At 39.4% G+C, this 24,189-nt stretch overlaps 3 protein-coding genes across 7 annotated transcripts in view; 2 read left to right on the top strand and 1 right to left on the bottom strand.

Moving 5' to 3' along the window:
- tead4 (TEA domain transcription factor 4) overlaps positions 1 to 4,210 on the top strand; it is a 37,637-nt gene extending 33,427 nt beyond the window's left edge. For all 5 annotated transcript variants that reach the window (XM_030731392.1, XM_030731391.1, XM_030731390.1 and 2 more), the window contains 2 exons: positions 863 to 1,015; positions 2,862 to 4,210. In XM_030731392.1, the coding sequence (XP_030587252.1) occupies positions 863 to 1,015; positions 2,862 to 2,975 (267 nt within the window). In that variant the 3' untranslated portion in view covers positions 2,976 to 4,210. The remainder of the gene's footprint in view (positions 1 to 862; positions 1,016 to 2,861) is intronic.
- Positions 4,211 to 5,736: 1,526 nt separating this feature from the next.
- Positions 5,737 to 8,725, top strand: mansc4 (MANSC domain containing 4). The gene is made up of 3 exons (XM_030732566.1): positions 5,737 to 5,956; positions 6,041 to 6,175; positions 7,860 to 8,725. The coding sequence occupies exons 1-3, from the start codon at positions 5,737 to 5,739 to the stop codon at positions 8,723 to 8,725; spliced, it is 1,221 nt and encodes a 406-aa protein (XP_030588426.1).
- A 2,402-nt stretch (positions 8,726 to 11,127) lies between these two features.
- mrps35 (mitochondrial ribosomal protein S35) lies at positions 11,128 to 22,198 on the bottom strand. Its single transcript, XM_030731643.1, has 8 exons — positions 21,791 to 22,198; positions 20,544 to 20,596; positions 20,273 to 20,440; positions 17,501 to 17,561; positions 17,246 to 17,385; positions 15,632 to 15,741; positions 15,467 to 15,536; positions 11,128 to 11,694 (listed from the first exon to the last, which is right to left on the bottom strand). The coding sequence occupies exons 1-8, from the start codon at positions 21,921 to 21,923 to the stop codon at positions 11,428 to 11,430; spliced, it is 1,002 nt and encodes a 333-aa protein (XP_030587503.1). The 5' UTR covers positions 21,924 to 22,198; the 3' UTR covers positions 11,128 to 11,427.
- Positions 22,199 to 24,189: the final 1,991 nt, after the last annotated feature.

Below are 24,189 nucleotides of genomic sequence, written 5' to 3'. Positions count from 1 at the left end.
GGACTAAGAAAAACTAAGTTTGCAGAATAGATCTATCTATCTATCTATCTAGATTAAGTTGAGATTGTCAGTATTAATATTTCAGTTAATAAATAAAAAGTTTGGTGAGCAGTTTTAATGCTTGTTAAATTTTTTTTACCCTTTAGCAGTCATCCACTATTTCCTGTGAATTATATCTTTTTTTTTTTTTAATTCAATTGCTTGAAAAAACTGCCACACATCACATTTTTCAATTACCGGCAATGAAATATATATGTTTGGCTACAATTCAGGAAGTTTTGCATCACTCATTTGATGATAGAAGAGTGATATTTTGACATAAAGAGGTCATGACCACATCAACACCCACAATTATCACACTGAGGAGTGAATAACTGTTACTGCAGATTCCAGTTACCGCTGATCTGTGGTCAGTAAACTGACGCAATTCACAAGTCTCCCCAGCATGAATAACCGTTATGTTTCCCGTTAACCGTACTCAATAGCCGCCCTGCCCCCACTCTCTGCTGATGGATTGTACAATATAAACACATACACATATCCCTAGGTGGAGCCATCTGCCTCAATAGACCACATGATGATATTTAATGGCTTCATTATTTGATTACGGTTGTCACAAGAAATATGTTTATTGTCAAATCTGGCATGCCATATGCTGCATTAGGTATATTATATTACAAACAATACTGCTTATCACATACAATAGACCTAGGTGTTCACATCCAATGCATCCACTTGAGTTTCAGTGGGCTATGTATCTTTGCGTTTTTGCAACACATTTCACATTTCAATTCTCAATTCTCTTCCAGTGTGATATATGTTCTCAGATATTGAACTTCCCTCTGTGTCTGTTTTCCCCCAGACGGAGTACGCACGCTTCGAAAACGGGCGCTATGTGTTTCGGATCCACCGCTCCCCTTTATGTGAATACATGATCAACTTTATCCACAAGCTTAAACACCTGCCGGAGAAGTACATGATGAACAGCGTACTGGAAAACTTCACTATCTTACAGGTAACAACTTTCAGATGTGTGTGGTACCTATAACCCTGCAGCTTACCTCGACTCAGACTGTTAATGAAGAGAAATAAGCTTCGTCTTTTAAGCTGCACTGAGTGGGCTAAAAAAAAAAAACAAAAAAAGTTCACATCACAACTCGAAAGTGAAACTAAAACTAAACGGTTTTAAACAATGACTACTGAACTGAAAATGAAATAAATACTAATGGAGTAATAGTGGTTAGCAGTGGATAACACTTTAGATAGAGCTATAGCTGTTAGACTAATTGACTGCCAGCGTACAAACATGAATGCTATCAATCTTTTCAGCTAACTCTTTGCAAAGGTTTTAAAATAACAGTGCAGGTATTACTTATGGTAATAATTTTGTATTTAAAAAAAACAATTACCCTAATAGTTATTTTAGTAACCCTTATATTAAGTAATGTTAACACTGCTATTTACTGTAAACAGACATTTTTATCTGTTAGCACAGATCTACTGAGACAGTTCCCTGTGTGGTGTTGATGTAAAGACTCATAAACACATTATCTGTCTATTATCCTAAAATTAATTTCACACGATCCACTGTTCTCTAATACATTCTTGCTCTGCATTCATGTCATTCCATTCACAGCACTCTGTGGCGATAAGCACACAGGGCCACATGCATGAATAACATTTGTGGAGGCACCTTCTCTCAGATTCAGACTGCTTTTTGCTGGCATCTTCCCGCTTTGTAACGGGTGTGAAACAGGAAATCCGTGGTCTTCGGCTAAGTACCGCTACGGTATTTCCACTGGTTAACCATGACAGACCGAGAACAGCTGGAAGCATTTTTTTTATGGCTTCTTGCATTCTGCTATTAGTTGGGCTTTTCTGAATGAGTGGATAGAGAGGGGCATATCACCATAGTAACCGAGGGGTCCTCAACAACAGGGTTTAAAAAAAAAAAAAAAAATTGTGTTGATCCTTTTTGCAGGCTGCATTCCTACAGTACTAGCTGAGGGACAATGACCATATTGAGCCCACACTGATGACTACATGGCAGCATGTCATTAGGTTTCTCACTGGGCTGATTTAGCTCAAACGAACCACAAACAGCTCATGCGCAGATGTTCACACACACACGTGGATGACCGACACACACAGACTCAACACTGCACTGTTAAATATAATGAGTCGCTCAAGTTGTTTCCTTGTGTTATGCGTGCTGCATTTCCATAAATGCCGTGCAGTGTTTTAGATACATATTAGCCTTACATATAGAATAACACCATTTGGACCAAGGGGATTGTGTGTCTCAATTATTCATTATTAGTGTGTTTGTGTTAGTAATTATAAGTGCATTTAACTAATGGACTGGCTGGTGAGCCTAGTTAGAGTTCGGCATCTAGGTCCTAAGCTCATGCTACGTTTGAAACTTGGGAGTGTTAAGTAAATATCCCCTCAGGTGAGGGCATGTGGAGAGGTTGAAACAGCAGGCAGTAATGCAGGGCAGTGGTGATGTCCAAAGGGAGCATCAAGAAATTTTACTGCTTAAATCAACTGCCACATTGGGAGGGTGTATTTGGTATCAACGTGAGAAGAGGGAGACGTGCTACGTGGGTATGATGCAGTGCAGCCTGAGTTGCCTGCCTTAACTAGCTGGCGGGCTCACTTCGTTAGTGATGTAGCAGAAAGCCATGGCTCTGCCAAAACCACTAACATGAAAATAGACAGTTAAAGCTGCAGTTACTAAACATGAATTCAGTTTCATTATACATATCAGTGTTGTCCAAACTGTGGGTAAATTTGTGTTGTCAGTAAAAACTCAACGAAGCAAGCTTCACAATATGACAGCACTTTGTGTTTGTCTACAGGTGGTGACTAACAGGGACACACTGGAGACCTTGCTGTGCATAGCCTATGTCTTCGAGGTGTCCACTAGTGAGCATGGGGCGCAGCATCATATTTACAGGCTAGTCAAAGACTGACACAGCCTCCCGCTTGGAACTTACCAGTTTTAGACCCATTGTAGCATATCGGTGAGCAACAAGACTAAACAATAGACTACGTCCTTCACAAGCTGAAACCATACGAGCCGGTCAGGAGCCCAGAGAAGCACAGGCTGTGTCAGTTTGTGCGGGAACACAACTACTGCTGAAGAAGAGGTAGATTTTGGGACTGTGGAAGTTGAAATTGGCTGAGTGCGAAGACGAGGACCATGGTACACTGTGGTCTCGATGCCAAAGGAGCCAAACATAGCCAAGAAGACCTGCATGAGAGAGTTGTAATTGGTGGTGTTTTTTCATCTCATTTTTACTAGAGCTTGTTTTTAATTTAGATTCTTTTACACACATGCATGTGCAAGGGGATGTTTGTGACAGAGAAGTCTGGCTGCCTCAGGGTGCCATCTAGTGACTTAAATATGAAAAAAAAATATATATATATGGGAAAAGTAATAAAAGTATACTGAGAATCCCTCTTTTGCACATCCAAAAAAAAAAATCACTGTTTTTTGTGCCAATGTTTTGTGTTACTGGAGCAGTTATGTACAGTGCCACATCTTTCTCCTCTTAACAGAGTTACGCTGACGGGTGGCTAAAACAATTTAAAAGAACTTGTATTCACTTAGTTTGGTGTTGAATGTTGAATGTTTCTTGTCTTACTGTTTTTGATTGAAAACTGTCTGACTGCAACAAAAGGCACATAATAACACTGCTAACTTGAACCAGATTTGGATTTGTAAGCTGATTACAGAGGTTGTCTGCATCTATAACTTGGCCTGAGGTGTCACGTGAAAATACAAGTGTTTCTTTCATAAGTCCTCACTGGTTTTTGTAATGTTTCCACAAACTGCTACACATAGTGTAAACATGATTATGGAAATGATCAAATATGCAGGATTTCATCAGAACAAATAAGTCAGAACAAAGCTTTCAAAGATACTTTATATATCTTGGGAAACTTACTTCATGGGAGGGGAATTTAATAAATGTGGACACACATCAAAGAGTTACCACAGATTTAAATGTGGTTTTATGATATGTCCTACCTTTGAAATAACAGGTGGCAAATACACAAAGACAAAAATCAGTAGTCTATTAAATGAATTATACTCTTTAATATGGAAGAAGTTTTAATATTGATCTACAGTAGGTAAATCAGACAAATTGCCTCATTTCAACCCTGTCCTGTTTCCATGCCATATACCACTGTTACACTGTTTTCCCAGTATGATGTGTGCACACTGGAAAGATGGTAAAATAAATACATTGAAAGTTTTAAGTGTGCATAATAAATCTGCTTACTTTTGGAAGGTGTTGTTTATGGGAATCAAATTGTACTACAATGGAGGAACAACCGCATGCTGTTGAAAGTCTAAACTAATTGCAGATGGCAATGCTTTAGCACCAATAAGACTCCAGAAACCAGGAGGGTGTAGTTTAAAATGACTTTGAGAACTCATGAACCCGATGATTGTTTTATTCTGCTAGTCCATTTTCTCTGATTGTCATTGTCGAATCTGAAGATAGGACTATATAAGCAAATCATCCCATTTGCGAGGCTAAAGCCAAAAAGATATTTGGCTATTTTTTTGTTGAATAGTTGGATAAAAATTATTAGTTACTGTATTAATATATCTGTGTAACAATGCTTCCTCTTAGTGGAGTTTATTTGGCTGTGTCACTGTGTAGTCACAGTTTTAATGATATCCACGTATGCATTTATTATGTTATTAAAAAAAGAATATAATGCATGTAAAAGACTGCAACAAGTACAAGATAACCAATTTTGTTAATGTAATAGTGCCTATTGTTAATGGCAGTGACGACTGCCATCTGGTGGTGCTGAGAGAACATTACACTTTGTCAGCCGACTTCAACTTGTCATGGTGTAAAACTAACTGTACTGTCTGAAGACGCTATATATCGTAATGTAAAGACCCTGCTGCATCATAGGGTTCAAATTTTTGGAGTGGATTGAATACTCCGATGCTCATTTGACTTTATGAATATGTAAACTGCACTGTGTTGCTTGACATCCATCCAATTTTCTTAACTTCTTATCCGGTTCATGGTCGCGGGGAGCTGCAGCCTGTCCCTGCTGTCATAGGGAGCAAGGCGGGGTGCACCGTGGAGAGGTCCCCGTTAAATCTACTGGGGTTGGTTAAATTGTGCACTCTATGCGCATTTAATCCAGAAGAGATAGGCTACTTAACTTTCACCGGCTAGGTGTAAACTGTAAATGGGACACTGCAATGTGGAGACAAACACACAAAGGTGAGAGAGCTTTAACAATTCCCAAACTGGAGACCAAAAGGCTTATTCTGGTAATCCCATTTGAAAGAATTAAGACAGGTTGTGACAGTTATGGAAATACACCTTCAGATGTGTGACCTCACAGATAATGATGTAATAAACTCATAATCTGCTATTTTTCTCAGCGATTATGCAACATATTTATGCCCAGTTCATATAATTTTAACGTTCTCATTTTTGAAGTGATTTGTAAAGTAAGTTGGTCCCATTCTGTGGGTGAGGTAGTGCGTTCACACCGTGGCACAGCTGGACACCTTACGCACGGCTGAGTCTCCACCTCCTGCCAGGTGCGTAGCTGTGACACACCTGGCACCAGCAAAACCAAACCACTGGCCCCACTTCATGCCTGTCAACTGCAAGTAATCAGCTTCCCAAATATGTCGAGGCTTTGTCTAGATTGTAATCTAACATGCTGTGATTTACAATATGCGCAATGAATGCCGCATGGGGTTTGCTGACGGTTTTCAGTCTGGTGTGGCGCATTGAGTCGAGGTGCTCACCGACCTCCTATTATAAGAATTGCTGGATTAGACGTTTCCCGGGTGTTTTCATCGACATCGAGGAGTCTCAAAGGAGAGGAGCGCAACTTTTGAAGCATTACCAGGAGGACACCGCGCTGAAATGCAGCCGCACCTGTTGCCTCACCAGAAATTGTGAGTTACTGTATCATCTCTGGTACACAATGGCTCCGTTTCTCCTCTGTTATTCCTGATTAATCGTCTTTCCTGTTCATATAGTTTCCTGTAATCTGGCCATATTCCACTATGATACCACACAAGAAAACTTGAACTGCTTTCACCTGCACTGTCCGACACTGGAGAGCTGCATTCTGAGTCACAGAGACAACGTTGTTCTCTATAATATCACAAAGGGTAAGTGGCTTAAATGTCTTACATTGGGAGGTTTCTTATTTTTTTAGTGGTTTCTGTTTTGTTTTCTTTTAAGAATATGTAACACAATCAAGTCTGGTTACATTCTTAATTATTAGATATGAATTGTTAAACACCAATATTGTACTACCACAAAAGAGCAGTGTTGAAATATTGTATCTTACATTCAACATTTATAGCTATAGGTGGTTCAGATTCTACATACAGTGCTGTGCAAAAGTCTTGAGTCACCCCCTCCTTACTTTATATTTTACTTTAAAAAGCCAGACTTTCTTGTAAATTTTTTTAAGTGGTCTTTAAAATGGATTTATGAAGGTCTTTCAAAGTTTTTCTTTCAGCATTGGCAGCTTTTTGACTCATTTTCAGTCCAGTCCTTGTGCCTGACCATTTTCACAGGTTTTTGTTAATGTTTGTTTTTTTTGTGGGGTTTTTTTGCAAATTTGTGGAGGCACTTTCTCTCAAATTCAGACAAAATTGACAAGAGGAAGACAAAAGAAGAAGTGGAGACATAAAAAAAAAAAAAAATCTACACCGATGTACAGTATCTGTAAGTCATATCCTTAAGAAGACCTGAAAGATCCATCCACCATCATCATGTTCACTGAAGCCTCGAAAGAAACGGTCTCAATAAATCATTCCCCCCTTTTTTTTTTCCTGTCTTTTTCGTTAAGTCTTTATTATAACAGGACAGCTGAGAGAGAGGACAGAGGGAAGACAAACTGCAAGTGGCCCAGGACAGATTGAACCAGGGCCTGTGTAATAGCCTTACAGCATATGGGTTACTTGCTCAACCTGATGCGCTAAACTGGCACCAAGAAGCCGTTCTTAAGCAAGGAAAACAGGGAGCAAAGGCTGTGGTATGCCAAATTACACAAGAACTCAACTGAAAATAAGTGACAACAGATCTTATACAGTTATGAATCAAAATTTGAAATTTTTGGTTCCAATCATTGTCAGTATGTATGGAGGAGGTCAAGAGAGAGGTATATCAGTGAGTTCTACAGCAGAACACGGTGGAGGCTCTCTCGTGATTTGGGGCTGCATTTCAGCCAGTGGTGTTGGGGATCTTGTCAAAACTGATGGAACTGTGAACCATCTGGAAAGCATCTGATTGGCAACAGCTTCATTTTTCAGCTTGACAATGATCCCATACACACTGCCAGTGCAGTAAAAACATGCCTGGATAGAAAAACTATTCTTGAAGACTAAAGAAATGACAAGAAACCTTCCTTAAGAGAATTCAGGCTGTGTTGAATAATAATATTGACTTTCATTATAACTGTAAGAATGCTGTTTTTGCTTTATATACTATATTTCCATGTAAGTTTGCACATTTCAAAAAAAAATGTTGCACTTATTCTCATTCTTTCAGCAAAATGTAATGAAATGAAGGATGACTTGAGAGTTTTGCACAGTACTGCACAAAGAAATATGACTGATCATCCCATAAAATCTGTTATTCCCAACTTTAGTGAAGTAAATTATCTGAACACCTTTTTTCTCCACTTTTGCACATCCTTGCATAAGCTGTGTAACATTTGTAAGGTTTCACTTATTTTGTGAAGAAAAAAATATCACTTGTTAATTCAATGTTTAGATGAAAAGACCAGCTTTTGCATTATCATCAAAAAGAGCGAACAAACAAGCAAACTTCTTCATATTCTAGGTGTGGATCCTGATCTGCTGGTGTTTGGAAAATACTTCACCTCTAACGTGCGTGTGTTACCCCACCACTATAGCCGTGTTAACGCCTCAGAACCATTGCTATCAGACAAGCGCCAGTTTATTCATCCCCCTCAACCTGCTGCCCTGACTCTGACTTCTGCTCCTTCAGTTAAACCCTCCACTACAGTAGGAAGAGTGCACACCATCATAGCGGCCTCCACCATTGCCACCACAGCACTGCAGAGTATTGGTCAGCCTTCAGCAGTTTCCACAACTACAACTACCTTGCATTCCACTGAAAAAAACCCTCCATCTTCAAAAAACTATGCACAAACAACAGCTGCAGTTGTCTCTACCACTTCTCTTCCTGGTAGCTTTACTACATCTCCTTCATCCACCACAGTTACCACTCTGGGGCATTACAATTCTAAAACTCTGCCTGCCTTTTCTACCACAAGTGCAGAATCCCCAATACCCACTCGTACCCGTCATCACATTACCACCTTCTCTCAGTTAGTCAACAGCCCTCCAGCTTCCACAACTCTTATGAGTGTCACAGAAAGCAGCAAACAGTATACAAATGAGACCAAGGGCAACCAGGGGAGGAACCACACACTAGGTAATGAGGGAGGCAGTGGAGATGACACCTTGGCAGGGTTGGGGCCTGGGTGGTATGTGGCTGTTGACACCCTGCTGGTTGCAGTGGCAATCTGCATCACTGTGCTTCTGAGCTGCTGTTGCTCTGTTCTGCTGGTGGTAAGCTGGAGGGGTCAAAGAAAGAGGATGGGACGATATAGTACATCATGGAGAGGGAAACGAGGCTCCATGCGTCTGATAAAGTATGTGCTGGTCAAAGAGAGCTCCTGAAAGTTGGGATACTTCGTAACGTCATTGAGGAAGGAATCCACGATGAAGAGACAATTTTGTTCAAATATGATTACGTACTGGATTATTTTAGATGCACGTATATTGCTTTATTGTAACTAATTGGGGATGGACAAGTATACTTTATTGTGATGTTCCTCTCACTCTCTCAAGGAAGTCCTGACTTACTATCACTGATGATTGGCTGATATGGGAGGATCATCAGTTAATGCATCTCACCTGTGCCTTCCTTTCTATAAAAGCTGGCCCAAATAAACTAATTCTCTCTCTCTGCCACTCCACCTGACATGAACCCATTTGTGATGTTTGTCTGTTGGTTATGTCAAATTAAATTCTTTGAGCCAGTTTGTGACAAATGGGGGATCGTCCGGGATATTTAAACCCATTGGTAAGATTAGAGTTTGAATCGGTGTTGATGGCTAACTTAACTTGTGGTTTGCTAAATGCTTAGTTAAGTTGCTTTCTGAGTACAGCCTAAAGCAGTTTTGGTATTTAACATTGTGACTAATATTTTGGGGTGTTTCACAGAAGATGCTATTAGTTTGGACAGATTACATTAATTTATTTTGAGTTACTTTTTTAGGTGATGTTGAAAAAGAGCAGCATTAGTCCAATTTTGTTTGGCCTTCAAACCAAATGTCTTTCTTTTTGGGTGACTAAACCATATTCAGTAGGCTTAAATAACTGATCTCAACAGGAAACTGATCTTTACCAGTTTTTTCTTTAGTGTGGCAAAAAAAATGTGGTTGAAAATATTGTCTTGGGAGCATTTCCCTGGTCTCTGGAAAGTTGCCAGTTTGTTGTTGCTTTTTGGTGCCAGTTAAATTAGTATGCAAGTACCCATGAGTATCTGTCTGAAATCTAGGGTTGAGATTATTTTGTACTCAATAACTAGGACTAGAGAGTAACTTTAGAGACCCTGGGCTCTCTGGCTAATTTATCACCACTATATTTCTTATGGTTGTCCTCCCAGCTGGACTTCTCAAAAAGGTTGTTACAGTTTTGTACAAAAATATAATTGGTAAATGTATGAAGGGTAAGAACTACAATGAGATGAATAGTGTTGTGGTAGCGTTGGCGTAGGCACAAAGAATTGTGCTTTTAACTGGTGTAGCTTGGTTCCCTATTTCTTGGTGTCGAGGTTTTTTTTTCTTTGAGGAACCTTTTGGTGTGCTACTTTAATTCTTTTTTTTTTTTTTTTTTTTTTTTTTGATGCTTACATTTTGGTAAAGCAGTGTGGTGTTTGTTTCTAGCTGAAGGCCATGTGGTGTTGATTAAGGGAGCAAAAATTTGATTCATATTTGTGAGATCTGCTGTGGGGCACGGGGACTTGCTGCACTCTTCTGTATACCAGTTTTATGTTTGGAAACAAACTGTTATAAGCACCTTATTCTACTATACCTGCCCTTAATTTGCGCCAAAAAAGTTGCTGGTGGGAAAATTTGGGCTGGTGAGTAGAGCTGGAAGGGAGTACAGGTAGTTTGTGGCAACCATTATAATAAATGGATGTTTTTAACATTATCTAGATTTGTGAGTTTTCAGGTTAAGTTCCAGTGTCAAGGTGGAGCCTTGATTTTTAAGAGGGAGGTGTGACAACCCTTCCACTGTCTTAAGGAAGTTCTGGTCTGCTGTTACTCATGACTGGCTGACATGGGAGGGTCAGCTAAGGCAGCTCACCTGTGCCTTCCAGTTCTATAAAAACTGGCCCAGATGAACTGCTAAGTCTCTGCCACTCCACCTGGTATTAGCCTATTTGTGATGTTTATCTGTTGATTAATTATGTTTTATGTTTAATAAATTATCTTATAAGAAAACCTCTTGTGTGGACTCCCTCCTTGTCACCTACTTTGAGCCAGCTTGTGAAATTATGGTTTAGAAGAAATGACCAAAAACATAGCTGCACTGGTTCTGGTTTCATTCTGATGCAATGAATTTGGACACAAGAACTGACTACAGCCTTTTGCGGCAAGAAATCCAATACTATGGCCTTTTGGCTGGCCTACATTTTGATGTACTTCAGTCACTTTAAATGTAATTGATGCCAACGCTCAAACATTGGCCAATTGTCTACACTAGTCATAGGTGGGACTTAATGGGCACTTTTAAGCAATTAATGGGAACTATTCAAGGACTGTTTAGATCATCAATTAGTTGTCTTTAGTGGGATTGATGACAGATTGCTTTTGTAACTGTGGCTTTTAGTGTTTAACCTCCAGTTCAGCACATCTAAGTACATCAGGTTGCCCCTGACCTAATAGTGCACAGATCACAGATGAAACTAAAGTACTTTTAAACAACTTGCTGGTGAAAGCATCCATTCATGGGGCGCAGTTCTTTGAATTCACAGTGAGGGAAAAGAATGGAAGTTGGTGTAGTAACTGGCAGAATGCAGCTTTTATTGCATTGAAACTTTGTCACTTTTTTTTTGTCTTTCATGCGTAACACTTAGCACACAGTGTAGTTTTATTTTTGTATTAATGAGCACCTCATATGCCAGTAAATATTTTTGAATATATACACAACACATTGAGACCCTTAATGTTGAAATATCCTGATGTATTATGTACAGGAACAATAATGAGCCCCCAAAATTATGAGGTAACAAGTATGTAAAAACCCTTCTGCTGACTTCACTACAGCTCCTTATTGCTCCATATGCATATGAAGCATTGGTCACTGTGATATTACAGACTGAATACTTTCTTGACTGCCTCTTTGTATTGCAGCATGCCGCTCTCGCTCTCTCCTTCATTCTTCAGCCTTGTGACAGAGTCTTTATACTCCTGAACCTCTCTCCTTCCCAGCAGCTGCTGTCGCACTTCTTCACCATCTCCCTCTCCTGCCACTTTCATGCGTAGCAGTAAATCCAAGACATTCTTCTGAGATGGGCTGTCCTCCCAGCTGTACTCCATGTCTGCCACAGTCTTTTCAGCCTCCCAGGCCTCAGTTTTCTTAAGAAAAGAAAAATGATAACATTTGTAACCTTAACATGCAGATATTAAAGTATCCAACTTCAATGTAAACAAAGCAGACCACAGCTAAAAAATAAACTGCATTTGGATTTGTAATTCAAGCAATTGAGTCTGATTTAGTTCTAAACAGTGCCAATTTTGCTCGGGGCTTTTGGTCAGCCCTTCCCATTCTTTGATGCTCCTCTCACAGAGATACTATTTCCCCATACGTAGTTCTCCGTTTGCTGCCTGTCTAGTTCTCATCACATTCCCTGAAGAACAATATGACCCATTGTGCAGCAGCTTAAAGCAGGGCAGGGCAGCACAGGGCCTTAGTTTTGCTGCTTCCAGGTGTTTTGAGGTTAATGACCATCATTAGCTACATATACTGTAAGTACATCTGATCCCCATTCTGTCTCCAAGTCCAGATTTAGTGAGTGAAGAGCATTAGATACTGCAGAATAGGTCAGCATCTTCCTTTAGAGTGATTACCTACTTAACAGAGCAGTAATAGTATTTCATTTTTTGCAGTGGGGCTCTTGAAAACAGATCGATCTGCAGGTCGTGCTCACACTCTGATGCTCTAACATTTTATCCTGAGAGGGAAATTTAGTCAGCCATGTTTAGAGTTTAATACAAGAGGGAAAATGAAACAATGCATTGTGTTGAAAGAAGTGCCACTGTGTTTGTTGTTGAAACCAACGCAAATTAGTTTGGTTAATGAGCAGGATATTTGATAAATTGCCAGTGGATGAAATGTCACTTGTTTTCTCAAAATGACAGCAGCTGTTGGGCATGAGGGCACAAAAGCAGGTAGACTGCCTCTTAGTGGTAAATGCGTGTCCACGTTGGAGGCAGCTTTGAGCGGTGAGCCCAAACGTTGGCCTGAATTAGCACACACTGGAATTAACAGGCAAAGTCCGTCTCACTGACTAAGGAGATATAATCACCTCAGTGGCTGCTAACAACTGGCCTCTTTGTGAGCTATCGTTACAACCTGATCACTACGCCGCTCTCACAGCTTCCACAAGCCTGCTGGACAAGCACTGTGCCTTCCATTGTGTGTTCCAAAAGGGCAGTGGACAGTGTTTTGCTTCCTGGCTTTAACAGCCTTTTCTCAACTCAGACTTTTTTTTTTTTGGCTAAACCATGTCAGGAAGAGCTCCTAAAGGCAGAGGTTGCACAATCGTGTTCTTTTATGTGGCTGGTTGCAAATTCATGCCAACAGTACCTAAGCTAATCACCTGGTGGCACACCTCTCTGATGTGGTATGGCTGGCTTAATGTGAATGAGTATTAGGGTCAACACCTGATAGGGGAGTCTGTTTTCCTCTCTTCTGTGGGGAAATGTCAACTGGACAATGCTGCTGTTTGCCATCCTTCTGCCCATTCAACTCTGATACCTCCCTAATGGGCTTCGTCTCTCAGATCGCTGAGCAAGATGGACAAGAATTCCCCATGGTAAAAGGTGTTGCTAGTTGCACGTAAATGCCACCAAAGATGAAAGAATAAGAATGTTCAACAAAATATTATTTTGTACTACAGCATTTTTCATGTTTATTGTTTAAATGAAAAGAAATTTTAAAAAATCCTAAGGTCAACACCGTGCAACATTGGGGTTTTTCAACTAACGGTTGTAAATTTAAGTCTACATTTTTCTATATATTATCTAGTTACTAGAAGGAGCAATTTAATACGCAGTAAAGAATGAAATACATGAACTTCCTATGTTTCAAACTACAGTACTGTGCAAAAGTCTTTATATTTGGCTAGGAAAATGGGAAATAGCTGCAGCGATTTCATGAAACGTGTACAAACATACATGAAATACAGTAACTAAGGCAAAAACGGAGTTTGTACAATTCTAACAAAGTTGAGAGTCAATATTTGATATGTCCACCTTTATTCTTCAGCACAGCTTAGGTAAGCTTTCTTTTAGTTTCTTTAAGTAGTCTTCAGGAATGGTTCTCCAGGCTTCTTAAAGGACATTCGAAGCTCTTCTTTGGATGTTGGCTGCCTTTTGTTCAGTTCTCTGTCAAAATGATCCCACACTGCTTCAGTAATGTTGAGGTCTGGGCTCTGGGGAGGCCACTCCATCCACTATGTGTTTTTTTCTATCCAGGTATGCTTTTACTGCAGTGGCAGTGTGTTTGGGATCTTTGTTATGCTGAAAAATGAAGCTGATGCCAATCAGCCGCTTTCCAGATGGTGGATCAAAATCTGACAGTACTTTTCTGTGTACATAACTGTATTGATTTTAGCAAGATCCCCAACACCACTGGATGAAATGCAGCCCCAAACCATGACAGCGCCTCCAACATCTTTCACAGATGTCTGTAGACACTCTGTTGTACCTCTCCTGACCACTTCTATCCATACTGAAGACAATTTAAACCCATTTTCTAAATTTCTAATTTGGAGTCATTACTGGATTCCGCCCTTTTCTCCTTGTTTCCCTTTATTAAGAATAGCTTCTTCACAGCCACCCTTTCACTGAGACCATTTCTGATGAGGCTTCAGTGAACAGTAGATGGATCAACTGAAGGGCCAGATGCATCTCTCAGGTTCTGTCGGGTCTTTGCTGGATTTCTTTTCCTATTTCAGATGCTTCTGCTGTAGATCCTTATTTAGACTTAATGCTTCTTGTTTTGTCCCTCACTTATTTCCTCAAATTTTTTAAGGAAGCACTGCACACCATGCTGAGATATAACAGGTTTCTGGCTAATAGCTCTTTGGGAATCACCTGCAAAAACTTATTTTTTTTCTTTGTTATCTTTTGCATTTTTGTAGATTCAATTAAAGAAATTGGAGAAAATGTTCTGTGACAGGCTGCTAATAAAGTGCCTAAAGACACAATTTAAAATTGGTTCTTTACTAAGTTGTCTGTTATATGTCAGCACCGCAATGGCTCACTCCTTGAGTGTCCTTGGTTAAATGGAAGAAATTGGATGGGTGCATGGATGCATAGGTCAGAGTTAAAATTTTAACCAAAAAAAGGGGAAAAAAAAACAAACAAAAAACCCATTCCTCTGAAAATGGTCAGGAACAAGGACTGGACTGAAAAATGAGTGAAAAAGCAGCAAATGTCCAAAGAAAAACTTTGAATGACCTTCCAAAATCAACAACGACACTAAATGATTCAACTTTGCCCAAAAGTGCTAGTTTTTAGCATAAGCCAAATGTAGAAGAGATCAAGATAACACAGAAACTGTCCCTCAGTTCAAAGTGGCAGCTGAACCCTCACCAAATCTGTCACATATAAATACTGAAAAGCAACTGCACTATTTTAAATTATAGATTTTTTTTAGAATTACAAATAATAGATTATAGGCACTGTGACACTTTTTTATTCCAGAGAGTGTTGCATTAGGTAAGACATCATGACGCATTTGATCTAAAACCTCTCAGGGGCAAATGCGTTAAAAGTGACAGCAGGTTATAGAGGGTACAAGTAATGCCAGACAGCACCTGGCCTTTAAATGAATGGATGCTTGTTGAAAGAACACAAAAGGTCAGAAAACAAAGAGAGAAACTTAAGTGGATGTAGAAAAGGCACAAATATCCCAGCTAACACCAGCTAGAGTTGTTAAGTCTAAGCTACAGGCAGAAGACAGTTACTCTGAATGACCTGGCTAAATCACTTTATTGCTTCTTCATTATTCAATCTGAGTTATCGTTCCTATTCAGTCACTCAAGCCAAGTGATCTGACTTCTCAAGCTTCAGTTGGTGTCAGACCTACGTAGGCCAAGTGGAGGAAAAATTTCCAACTTACCCAAGACTCATGGTAGAGAACAGTTAGCAGGTACATGGCATAGTCATAGTTCTGCTGTCTCAGTGGGCAGCTAATAGAGAGGAGGAGGAAAAACAAAAGAAAAGATGTATGAGGACATTTGTTTAATCTTCTTTCAACCCTACATTTTCAGGTCGGGGTGTTTACCTGTCGGTTTTGATGCGGAGGACATCTGTGTCTTTGCAGTATCTCTCGCCAACCAGTTTGATCATTTTCTTTCGAGCGTGGTCATCTAGGTTCAAACTGGACAGCTTTACCTTGAAAGTTGATGAAATAAATAGATGACCACAAGAGAAATCAAATTGTTTAGGTTATAGTCCTTCCACCGTACTTCACCAAGTAAAAGAGACACTCACAATGAGATTAGAGCAAAAGTAATGTGATTATGTGCCATATCTCCAGCATACATCTGTCTCTAAGGGTTTAGGAATAAAACCACAGGCTAAACTAATATTTTTATTTATTTATTTTAACCTTTACAAAGCTTGGAGTGTGCGGATTAAAACACTATAGTTTTTACAGATGAAACACATTCATGCTGTGTCCCAGAATCACCTAAGCTGCTTGGAGAGATGACTGATGGAAAACTAATATTTTTCCTTGCCTATATTGTCTTCTATTGCTCTGACTTAATTTTAACAATGCAACATTAATGCATTTATAGGTAATACAAGACACACATGAGCATTTACTCTGTCAAAGGCACTGTTGATACAAACACGCACACAGCTGCAAAAATGGTTGAGACTGCATGCCACAGATTTGGCTTCCAAGATTTTCCTGCCAGTACCTTCACCCTTCATAAAATATAAAGCACAAAAAAAAAAGGGCTTAGTCGACTTGTTTTATGTTCAGAATTCAACTGTGAGATTTACCCTCCAATCTATCTTCCTGCCTAATCCACCTGGATTAATGTTTAATTCCTACCTTGCTGATATAATCTAAGGCAATGTGTCACAAGCAGATGGCTGGTGATTAATGGTAAAAAAAAAAAAAGAAAAGAAAGACATTTCTGTCTGGGAAAGAAATTGCAAATTTTTCAAAGACATTTTATGATGCAAAAGCAGGATTTCTTTAGACGTGTTCTGGAGTTAAAACGAATTCGGGCAGCAGCACAGAACAGGAAGACAACTGGGAAACAACGGCTTTGTTTGAGAAGGTTTAACTAAATGAAGTTGCATTTTGCCCAGCTCTACCCTTAATATCATCCTGTACAAACAGAGAACAGGTCCATCCCAATTAAAAGGGCATTTATTACATTTATTTGATTGAGTTTTACATTTGAGATGTTCACATATATTTCCATGTATGGTTCTGCTCATAGGGAAGGATTGCATATGGATGGATTAGTTTTGGGAGGGGATTAAAAGGAATATTAAAACAAGCAAATATTTCAAAAATGTTTTACTACTCTTTCAGTGAAAACTATAAAGTTGTAAAACAAAAAAAAAAACACAACATAAAAAGAAACTTAACAAGTATAGTAACAGAGCCTTAGCACAGGAAATGTAAAGTACTGGCCTAGGACTAATCTCTCTGTAGACCTGACAGAATCATTTCGTAGGTTTTAGGTCACTGGACAATGAAGATCTTTCTAGGAAGTCAGACAGACATGATGTCAGCTGGTGATTATGCATCCGTGTAAATCTCTAATCTCATTTTACATGTGAGCTTTTCCCCCATGTGATCACCTATACATTGACAAAACACAATTAAAGTCAGTATCAAGTTAAAAAAAAAAAAGAAAGAAGTGAAACTCACTCTGAGATGAACAATACGAGCTGAAAGGTTTCTGAGAGAAGGGCCAGCAGACACATAGTCTGTGCTCTCTACTTTAATGGGGAAATGCTCGTCACACTTTGCATCAGTGTCCAAGGCAGAGGGCCACTCTGTACAGAAAGCTGACAGCAAAGAAAGGCTTTCTTACATGCACTAAACAAGTCAGTGTTTTCAAAGTTAGTCATTTAAATATGCTCCTGAACAATAATGAAAGAAAGAACCAAATTATGAACTTACGCTTCAGAGCTTCACAGTGTTTCTTAATGGCTGCTGGTGTCAAATGCAGAAAGTTTGGTATCTGAAAAGGATAAGCAGAAGAAAATGCATGGATGGATTAGGTTTAACTGTTAAATCAGCAAGTCTACAAACTGTAGACATGTCATATTATATCTGCACACTAGAACAGATTTCTTTACTGCTAAAGCTGAGCTCCTTAGAATAGCCGACTAAGATTTGGACGATTACAGTCTCAGCAAACCATCATTCATCTATAGAGCAGTGATGGCACAGAGGATACAGGCCGACCACTAAGCAGTGAACATTTGTCACATCTCTCCTTAGTGACAAACAGTTCATGACCTTTACAACAGAGCTTAAATTATATTTAGACATAAACATCGCCACTCGTTTTATGTGACAATTCAAAAGCAGATCTCTGAGGCTTCATCAGCTGATTTACAAACAACTACAAGAGAAAGTGGGATAATAAACGACTTATATTCAGAGGTTAGAAAAGATGCACTAAGGCAGTTTAAGGTTTAATAATAAAACACATTATGATCATGGTAACAAAGAAAGCAGGATGCACTGATTTTAATCTAGAGGGCCGGTTTACTTGTTTGTGTTTTATGATTAATTCTCCTATTTTTTGCGAAAGATCAAAGAAATCTTTATTGTGAAAAGCGACAAATTTAGCGACTTTTTCCAGTGAGTTCGGCAACTTTTGGAGATAGCCCGGAAAGCCGAAATCCTCCGCTGACGCCAGACCATGCTTAGCATGCTAATTAGCATGTTAATTGCATAGTTTGTCAATCGGAGGGCACTCTGTAACTTCCCTGTTTTTAAACTGCACTGTCATATTATCTTAGTGATGAGTCATAAATGTTAGGAAAGTGTGTTTGTTTTGTGTGTCTGAAAGTAGGAGAGGGAGAGAGAAAAAAAATTGGCCAAAACACTGGAATATTGGATTTTTAAATCATCAAATATCAGTATTGGTCTTAAAAATCCTATATCCATCGAGCTCTACTGGCTACTTGTCCGGGATGTACCCGAGCTCTCACCCTATACTTAACGAGGTTTTGGCTCAAATTACACAAAACTAGACCAATCAAGATTTTTTCTTAGTATATGACTGCTGCTGACACAGAAGTTGATATTTGCATTCAAAGCATGTCTGAGATCTATGATGAAATCGCACATCATTCAGTTCAAGTTGTCAGAAAGAGACATTTAAGAAGCAAGCAAAACAAAGAAGGAGAGCTCGCTCTTCACAAAGAGATGCCCTTGAAGGGGATATACGGTCTGTGGCAAAGGAAACACACAGAGACAGACAACCATTCACACTCACACCTAAGCCCATGCATGTCTTTAGACTGTGGGAGGAAGCTAGAGTATCCAGACAGAACCAATGCAAACATGAGGAGAACATTCAAGTGCTGCACAGAAAGACCCCAGCTGGTCATTGAATGTGAACCCAGGCGATGATGCACCACTGTGCCGCCCTTAAAACCGGTTCTGTTTTGTTTTCACATTTTATGGGTGGAGTGAAAGAACTCCTTAATCGCCCCTCGTATATTTACTGTATGTTTACGTACTCCTGTTCACTTCGATATTCCCAGATATGCATAAATAGTAATTCTAGACATACTTCCAGGAGGCTTAGAAAAGACTAAAATCTTATTGCACAAATCATTAAGGGCATCCATAAGTGTATATTAAAATTAGGTGGTTGAAAAATGGCCTTTCAAGATACAAAAGATGATCAAATCAAATATGGTGTAAGGCTTTAAATATGGCCACATTTTATTAAAACGGTGGAGTCTGGTTTGAAGCTTATTAATACATTCCTCATCTTTTCATTCATAAAGTCTCCCCTCCTACATATGCACTCTCCCCTCCCCTTTTCTCTCCTAGCTGCCCCCGTCCCTTTGAGTTTTGTGTTAGTCACATATACACATATACATTATCCAATGTAAATGCAGGAAAATGGGCAAGATCTATAATTTAACATGATATATTTTAAATACAGAATCATCAAGATGATCTACATAAAAATATTCAGCACTAAAGTTCAGAGTACACTACTTTTAAAGAGCATGGTAAACAAAGTGGAAAACAAAATACCCTTGATCCTTTGAGTAAAGGATATTACATAAGAAACAATTATGTAAATTATCCTACACTGACATCAAAATAAACTTATAGTTCACAGTGGTGGGAAGTGATTAGACAAAAGCACATCAATGACTTATAATTTGTAAAAAGAGTAGAAAATAAGCACCAAAAATAACCAAGAGACGTACAGCAGTTTAGTCCTTCATGGCAGACTGAGAGAATGAAATCAATATTGTTAGGCTGCACGGCAGATATCCAGCTGTGATGGGGGAAACTAGCAGATCTGCAAGTGGCTTGAGTCCAGATGGAGCAGCTGGTGTCTGGACACAGCAGCTCAGTAATCCGGGCAGAGAGATACAGTGACAAAAACCATGCAGGAGAGCAAAAAGGGCTCAACTGGAACTGCAGAAGGACTGGCAAGCCACAATTAACTCAGACAGTCAAAGATATATACAAAAAAGAATACATATACAGCCCAAAGTCAAATGGATGTGGCTGAATGATGTGCTTATATCCATTTATTTCAACATGGAGCAATTTGTTTCTTCATTCTTTATCAGTTTAATTTGTACTTGTGCATATTTATCACTTTATCTGAAGAGAAAAGGTTGTTTCTTGGTTAAACCCCCAAGCTGCAGGGCCTCTGTGTGTATGCTCAAAGTAATGAGGTCTGACCTTGATTAGCTCCAAATTGCCCTTCTTCTCTGGGGGAATGCCCCCCTTCACAGGATAGCCCATCCTCACAGGGAGGGGGACGGAGCTTGGTCTGAAGGGGGCTGCCGCTGGATAAACTGCAGTCCAGTCCTGATCTACCGGCATCTTTTCTGTCCTGGGCTCCCCTGCCTTTTGCCCCAAACACAAGAGTGCAAAAGTGGTTATAGTACAACCATGATGGCCAATTTTTATCATTAGAAATGTATGCAGTTGATAAAAACTGCAAACTTACATCTCTTCGGGGTCTTCGACCTAAGGATCCTCTACCACCTCTGTCTGGAAGGCCTGAAATTATAGTTTAGTATATCAAACACATATACATGGTTTTGTTATGAAAATACTGTATGCAGGATCTTTGTTTGATTCTGAATGCTGTGTACTCTGAAATGTTCACTTTATCAGTGCACAGAAAAATAAACATTCCCTGAGCCTGGTTCTGCTCTTCCTGTAAAAAGGGAGTTTATCTTCCCACTATCGCCAAGTGCTTGTTAACAAGAGCTCATCTGATTGTTGAGGTTTTCACTCCAATAATTGTAAGGCCTTTACCTTGCAACATAAAGCACCCTGAGGCAACCATTTTTGTGAGTTGGAGCTATATAAATAAAACGGAACTGAAATGAATCTGTGACACTGATTCTCCAAGCCTCTGAAACCCTACAGGAGGGATGGAATGCCATTCTTCCATAAGATATTTCTTCGGTTGGTGTTTTGATGATGGTCAAACACGTTTGTCCAAAATCTTCCAGAAGTGTTCAAATAAAACGAGATCTGGTGACTGAAGGTCACAGCAAGCTTTTAATAGCCATCAAACCATTCACTGACCATTTGAACTTTGAATTTTTATGGTGGGTACCTGTCATTGATATTGAAAATGTCTTTTAAAGAGAAAACTAGCCAAGAGGGCTGCAGAAATTGCAACAAAAATAACATCACAGTCCTTAAAAGATATTTGAAGTGGCCCAAAACGACTGGATTCATTATAATGTAGATACAATAATTCAGTCATTAAAAATACTTGCAAAACAGGTCATTTTATTTTATTAATAAGCACTTCATAAATCCTGCCGAGTACAGTCTATTTACCAATATAAGCAAAGATACTACACATTACAAAAATACAGAAACATTGGAAATCACTTTTTGGCAGACGATCACTTTTTGTCACAACACCGGTGGATTATGGTGGTCATTGGGGGTAACTGACATCCAGGTAGTGCCACACGGAGAGGTTAAAAAACACACAGGAACCTCAAAAGGACACCAAAGATTTACAACACCCCAGACATGGACGCAAGACGAATTACAGCAGCTACAAACCCCGTTTTTTCGTGTAATCAGTTACTTCAAGTTTGGATGCTGCATTAGTCCACACACACAGGACATGCTACAGCTTCACTAGTTAACATCATGTAATTAGCTTAGCTTGGTGCTCTGGTTTTGAACCGGCGCGAATTCCCTCACAGCGACAGTCAAACTCACCTTTATTTCCAGAAGAAGAATTTATAGACAGAGCCGTTGCATATGTGACTTTCCCGGAGGATTTGTTAAATCCAAGGAGAGGAATATATATTCGACCTAGGGACAGAAATGCCTTACTTGAGGGTGAAGCCATGTTTCCTCTATGACTACGGAAGCCAGCGAGGGACCGTCAAGCCCTATTGCGAAGCGCTTCAATTAGCGCAGAACGCGGGCGCAGTGGAAGTGTTGTGGCGCCTCAGGTGAGTACAGGTGTGATATAGCTCACTGTGTTTAGTTGAACATTAGTTTATCTGGCGAGTGATACTTTAAAAAAACAGCCCTAATAAAATACGGTTAATGTTAAAGGAGGAAGTCCTGTTTATTTGTCCTCTGCCTTGACTTGCGAGCTCAGTGCGCGCGATCATCCACGTGTGGCCAACCGGTCACTCCGCCAGCTGCTGCTCTTCGGTGCGTTCAAAGACCGTCTGAAAATTTTAATTATGATGGTGCAAGTTAAAGAAACAACAACAAAACAAACAAAGATGTTAAACTTAAACATGTCAAATAAAAAAAATGTAGTAAAGTATATGGCCTCTGACCAAAACAGTTGTTCTCCTGGTTGACCCATTCTCTTTATGACCATAGCTAGTCGTAACATTTCTTGCTTTTTTACTGAAAAAAATAACTTATTTTTTAAAACGTCTTTTCAATATATGTGAAGGTGGTTAATGGCAGCAATAGGGTAATAAAATACATTAAACAGTTGTATCTGTTACTTTTTACTGTTACACTTAATATCATAACATAACGTAATACTAACACACTAGTACGAGCTATTACAAAAAAACGATTAACCCTTTATATTTTAATTCTGGACATATCCTAAGTTTGCATCTCGATTATAGGAGATTTCCTCTTACCCGTAAACGCACCATGTGTCCTGGCCAAGCTGTGATGCGCTTCAAAGGGACAAGTCCTGCAGGCTGCAGCCGATTAAAGAATCGTGGTTTCCCAGTGTTTGCGGTGTTTCTTATGTTTTTGAGCGCTGGTGGATCATTTCTGATGTGAGTTGCCGTACCACTGGATATTGTCTTCATACAAAGCAGAAAAGAGGAACTTGGTGCCCTGATAACAACTTGAGTCGTGTTGTATGAGTTAAAGGTAAGCTCTAACGTAATATTCTGACATGTTGTTTAGGACAGTAGCGTGTAGTGTTAAATCCCTCCTATAGGCCACTCACTTGACTCTTAACTGATTAGACACTTTCATTTAAACAGCATTGTCTGCTTATTACCTTTAGGAGTTATGTTTAACAAATGGACGGGGGAAAGTGAAGGTTTTTAGGTAGTGTAACATATTTTATGTTTAAAACCATATGCTGTCATATAATTTGTTATACGCCCCCCACATGGGTCAGTTCAGTTTAATGGAAAGTCACATAATACTCTGTAACTGTAGAGTCCCAGAGCAGTCTATGCATGCCTGACAGTTCATTGTGTGTCTGACGACTGTGTAGTTTTTGAAGGTAGAAACTCTATCTAAAGGGAGACATGTGGCTCCTGTCATCAGCTCCACCATAACTGAGGACAGATATGGACGGGGCTGGCTGCCTCCAATTACCTACCTCTCTTGTCCCATCAGACCTTTTTTTTTTCCGATCCTTTTAGGTAACATCCGGTCATCTATCACACTGCCTGGTTGAGCATCTTTCCAGAGAAGACACTATATCGCCTACCTGATGTTTATACATTCATTAACTGTACATATGATAGCAAGGCTTTGATTTGGCAGATGGAAAGTTGTCAGCTGTCCAGAATTAGGTTCTCTGCCCTGTGCAGACTCAGTGGTTGTGTTGTGCACAGCACATACAACTATACATTTCTTCCCATAAGGTTGTTAGAGCTATAATCAGTGACTTCTGTAATGCTTATATTAACCTGTGCTGGCCTCAGTGATAAAGGGTTACTTCAATAAACATATCTTCATTTAGCTGAATACAGTAGCATGAATTCATGGGAGAAGGGCTTTTTTTTTTATAAATCTTTAAATAATAATGCATGACTTTAACCTCAATCTGACTACATCTGTCAGTTTAAAAAAAAAAAAAAAGCTTGGAGAAAGGTGAGAGAGAAGCTACAAAATAATAATTCACGTGGGTACGGTTATCCAGAGCTTTAATCAGTCTAATTTTTGTGTGGTTGCACGTTGATTAAGCGTTTGCGATGTGACACACTTTGTGTAACCAGTAGTGAAGGTCACATTGTAGCAGCAGAAGCTTAAATACTGTTGTTGGCTGCTAAAAATGCTGAATTATTTTCTCTGAATTTAAATTTAACAGTAGCAGAGTGCACATTGCGCATCTGTATAGCTTCCAGATGGAAGAGTAGAGAGGTTATGACACCCATCAAGGATACTTTAAC

Source organism: Archocentrus centrarchus, chromosome 6 (genome assembly GCF_007364275.1).
Source record: "Archocentrus centrarchus isolate MPI-CPG fArcCen1 chromosome 6, fArcCen1, whole genome shotgun sequence".
NCBI classification, from domain to species: domain Eukaryota; kingdom Metazoa; phylum Chordata; class Actinopteri; order Cichliformes; family Cichlidae; genus Archocentrus; species Archocentrus centrarchus.
Note: the sequence above shows the minus strand (reverse complement) of the source record. Positions and strands in the feature narration are given on the sequence as shown.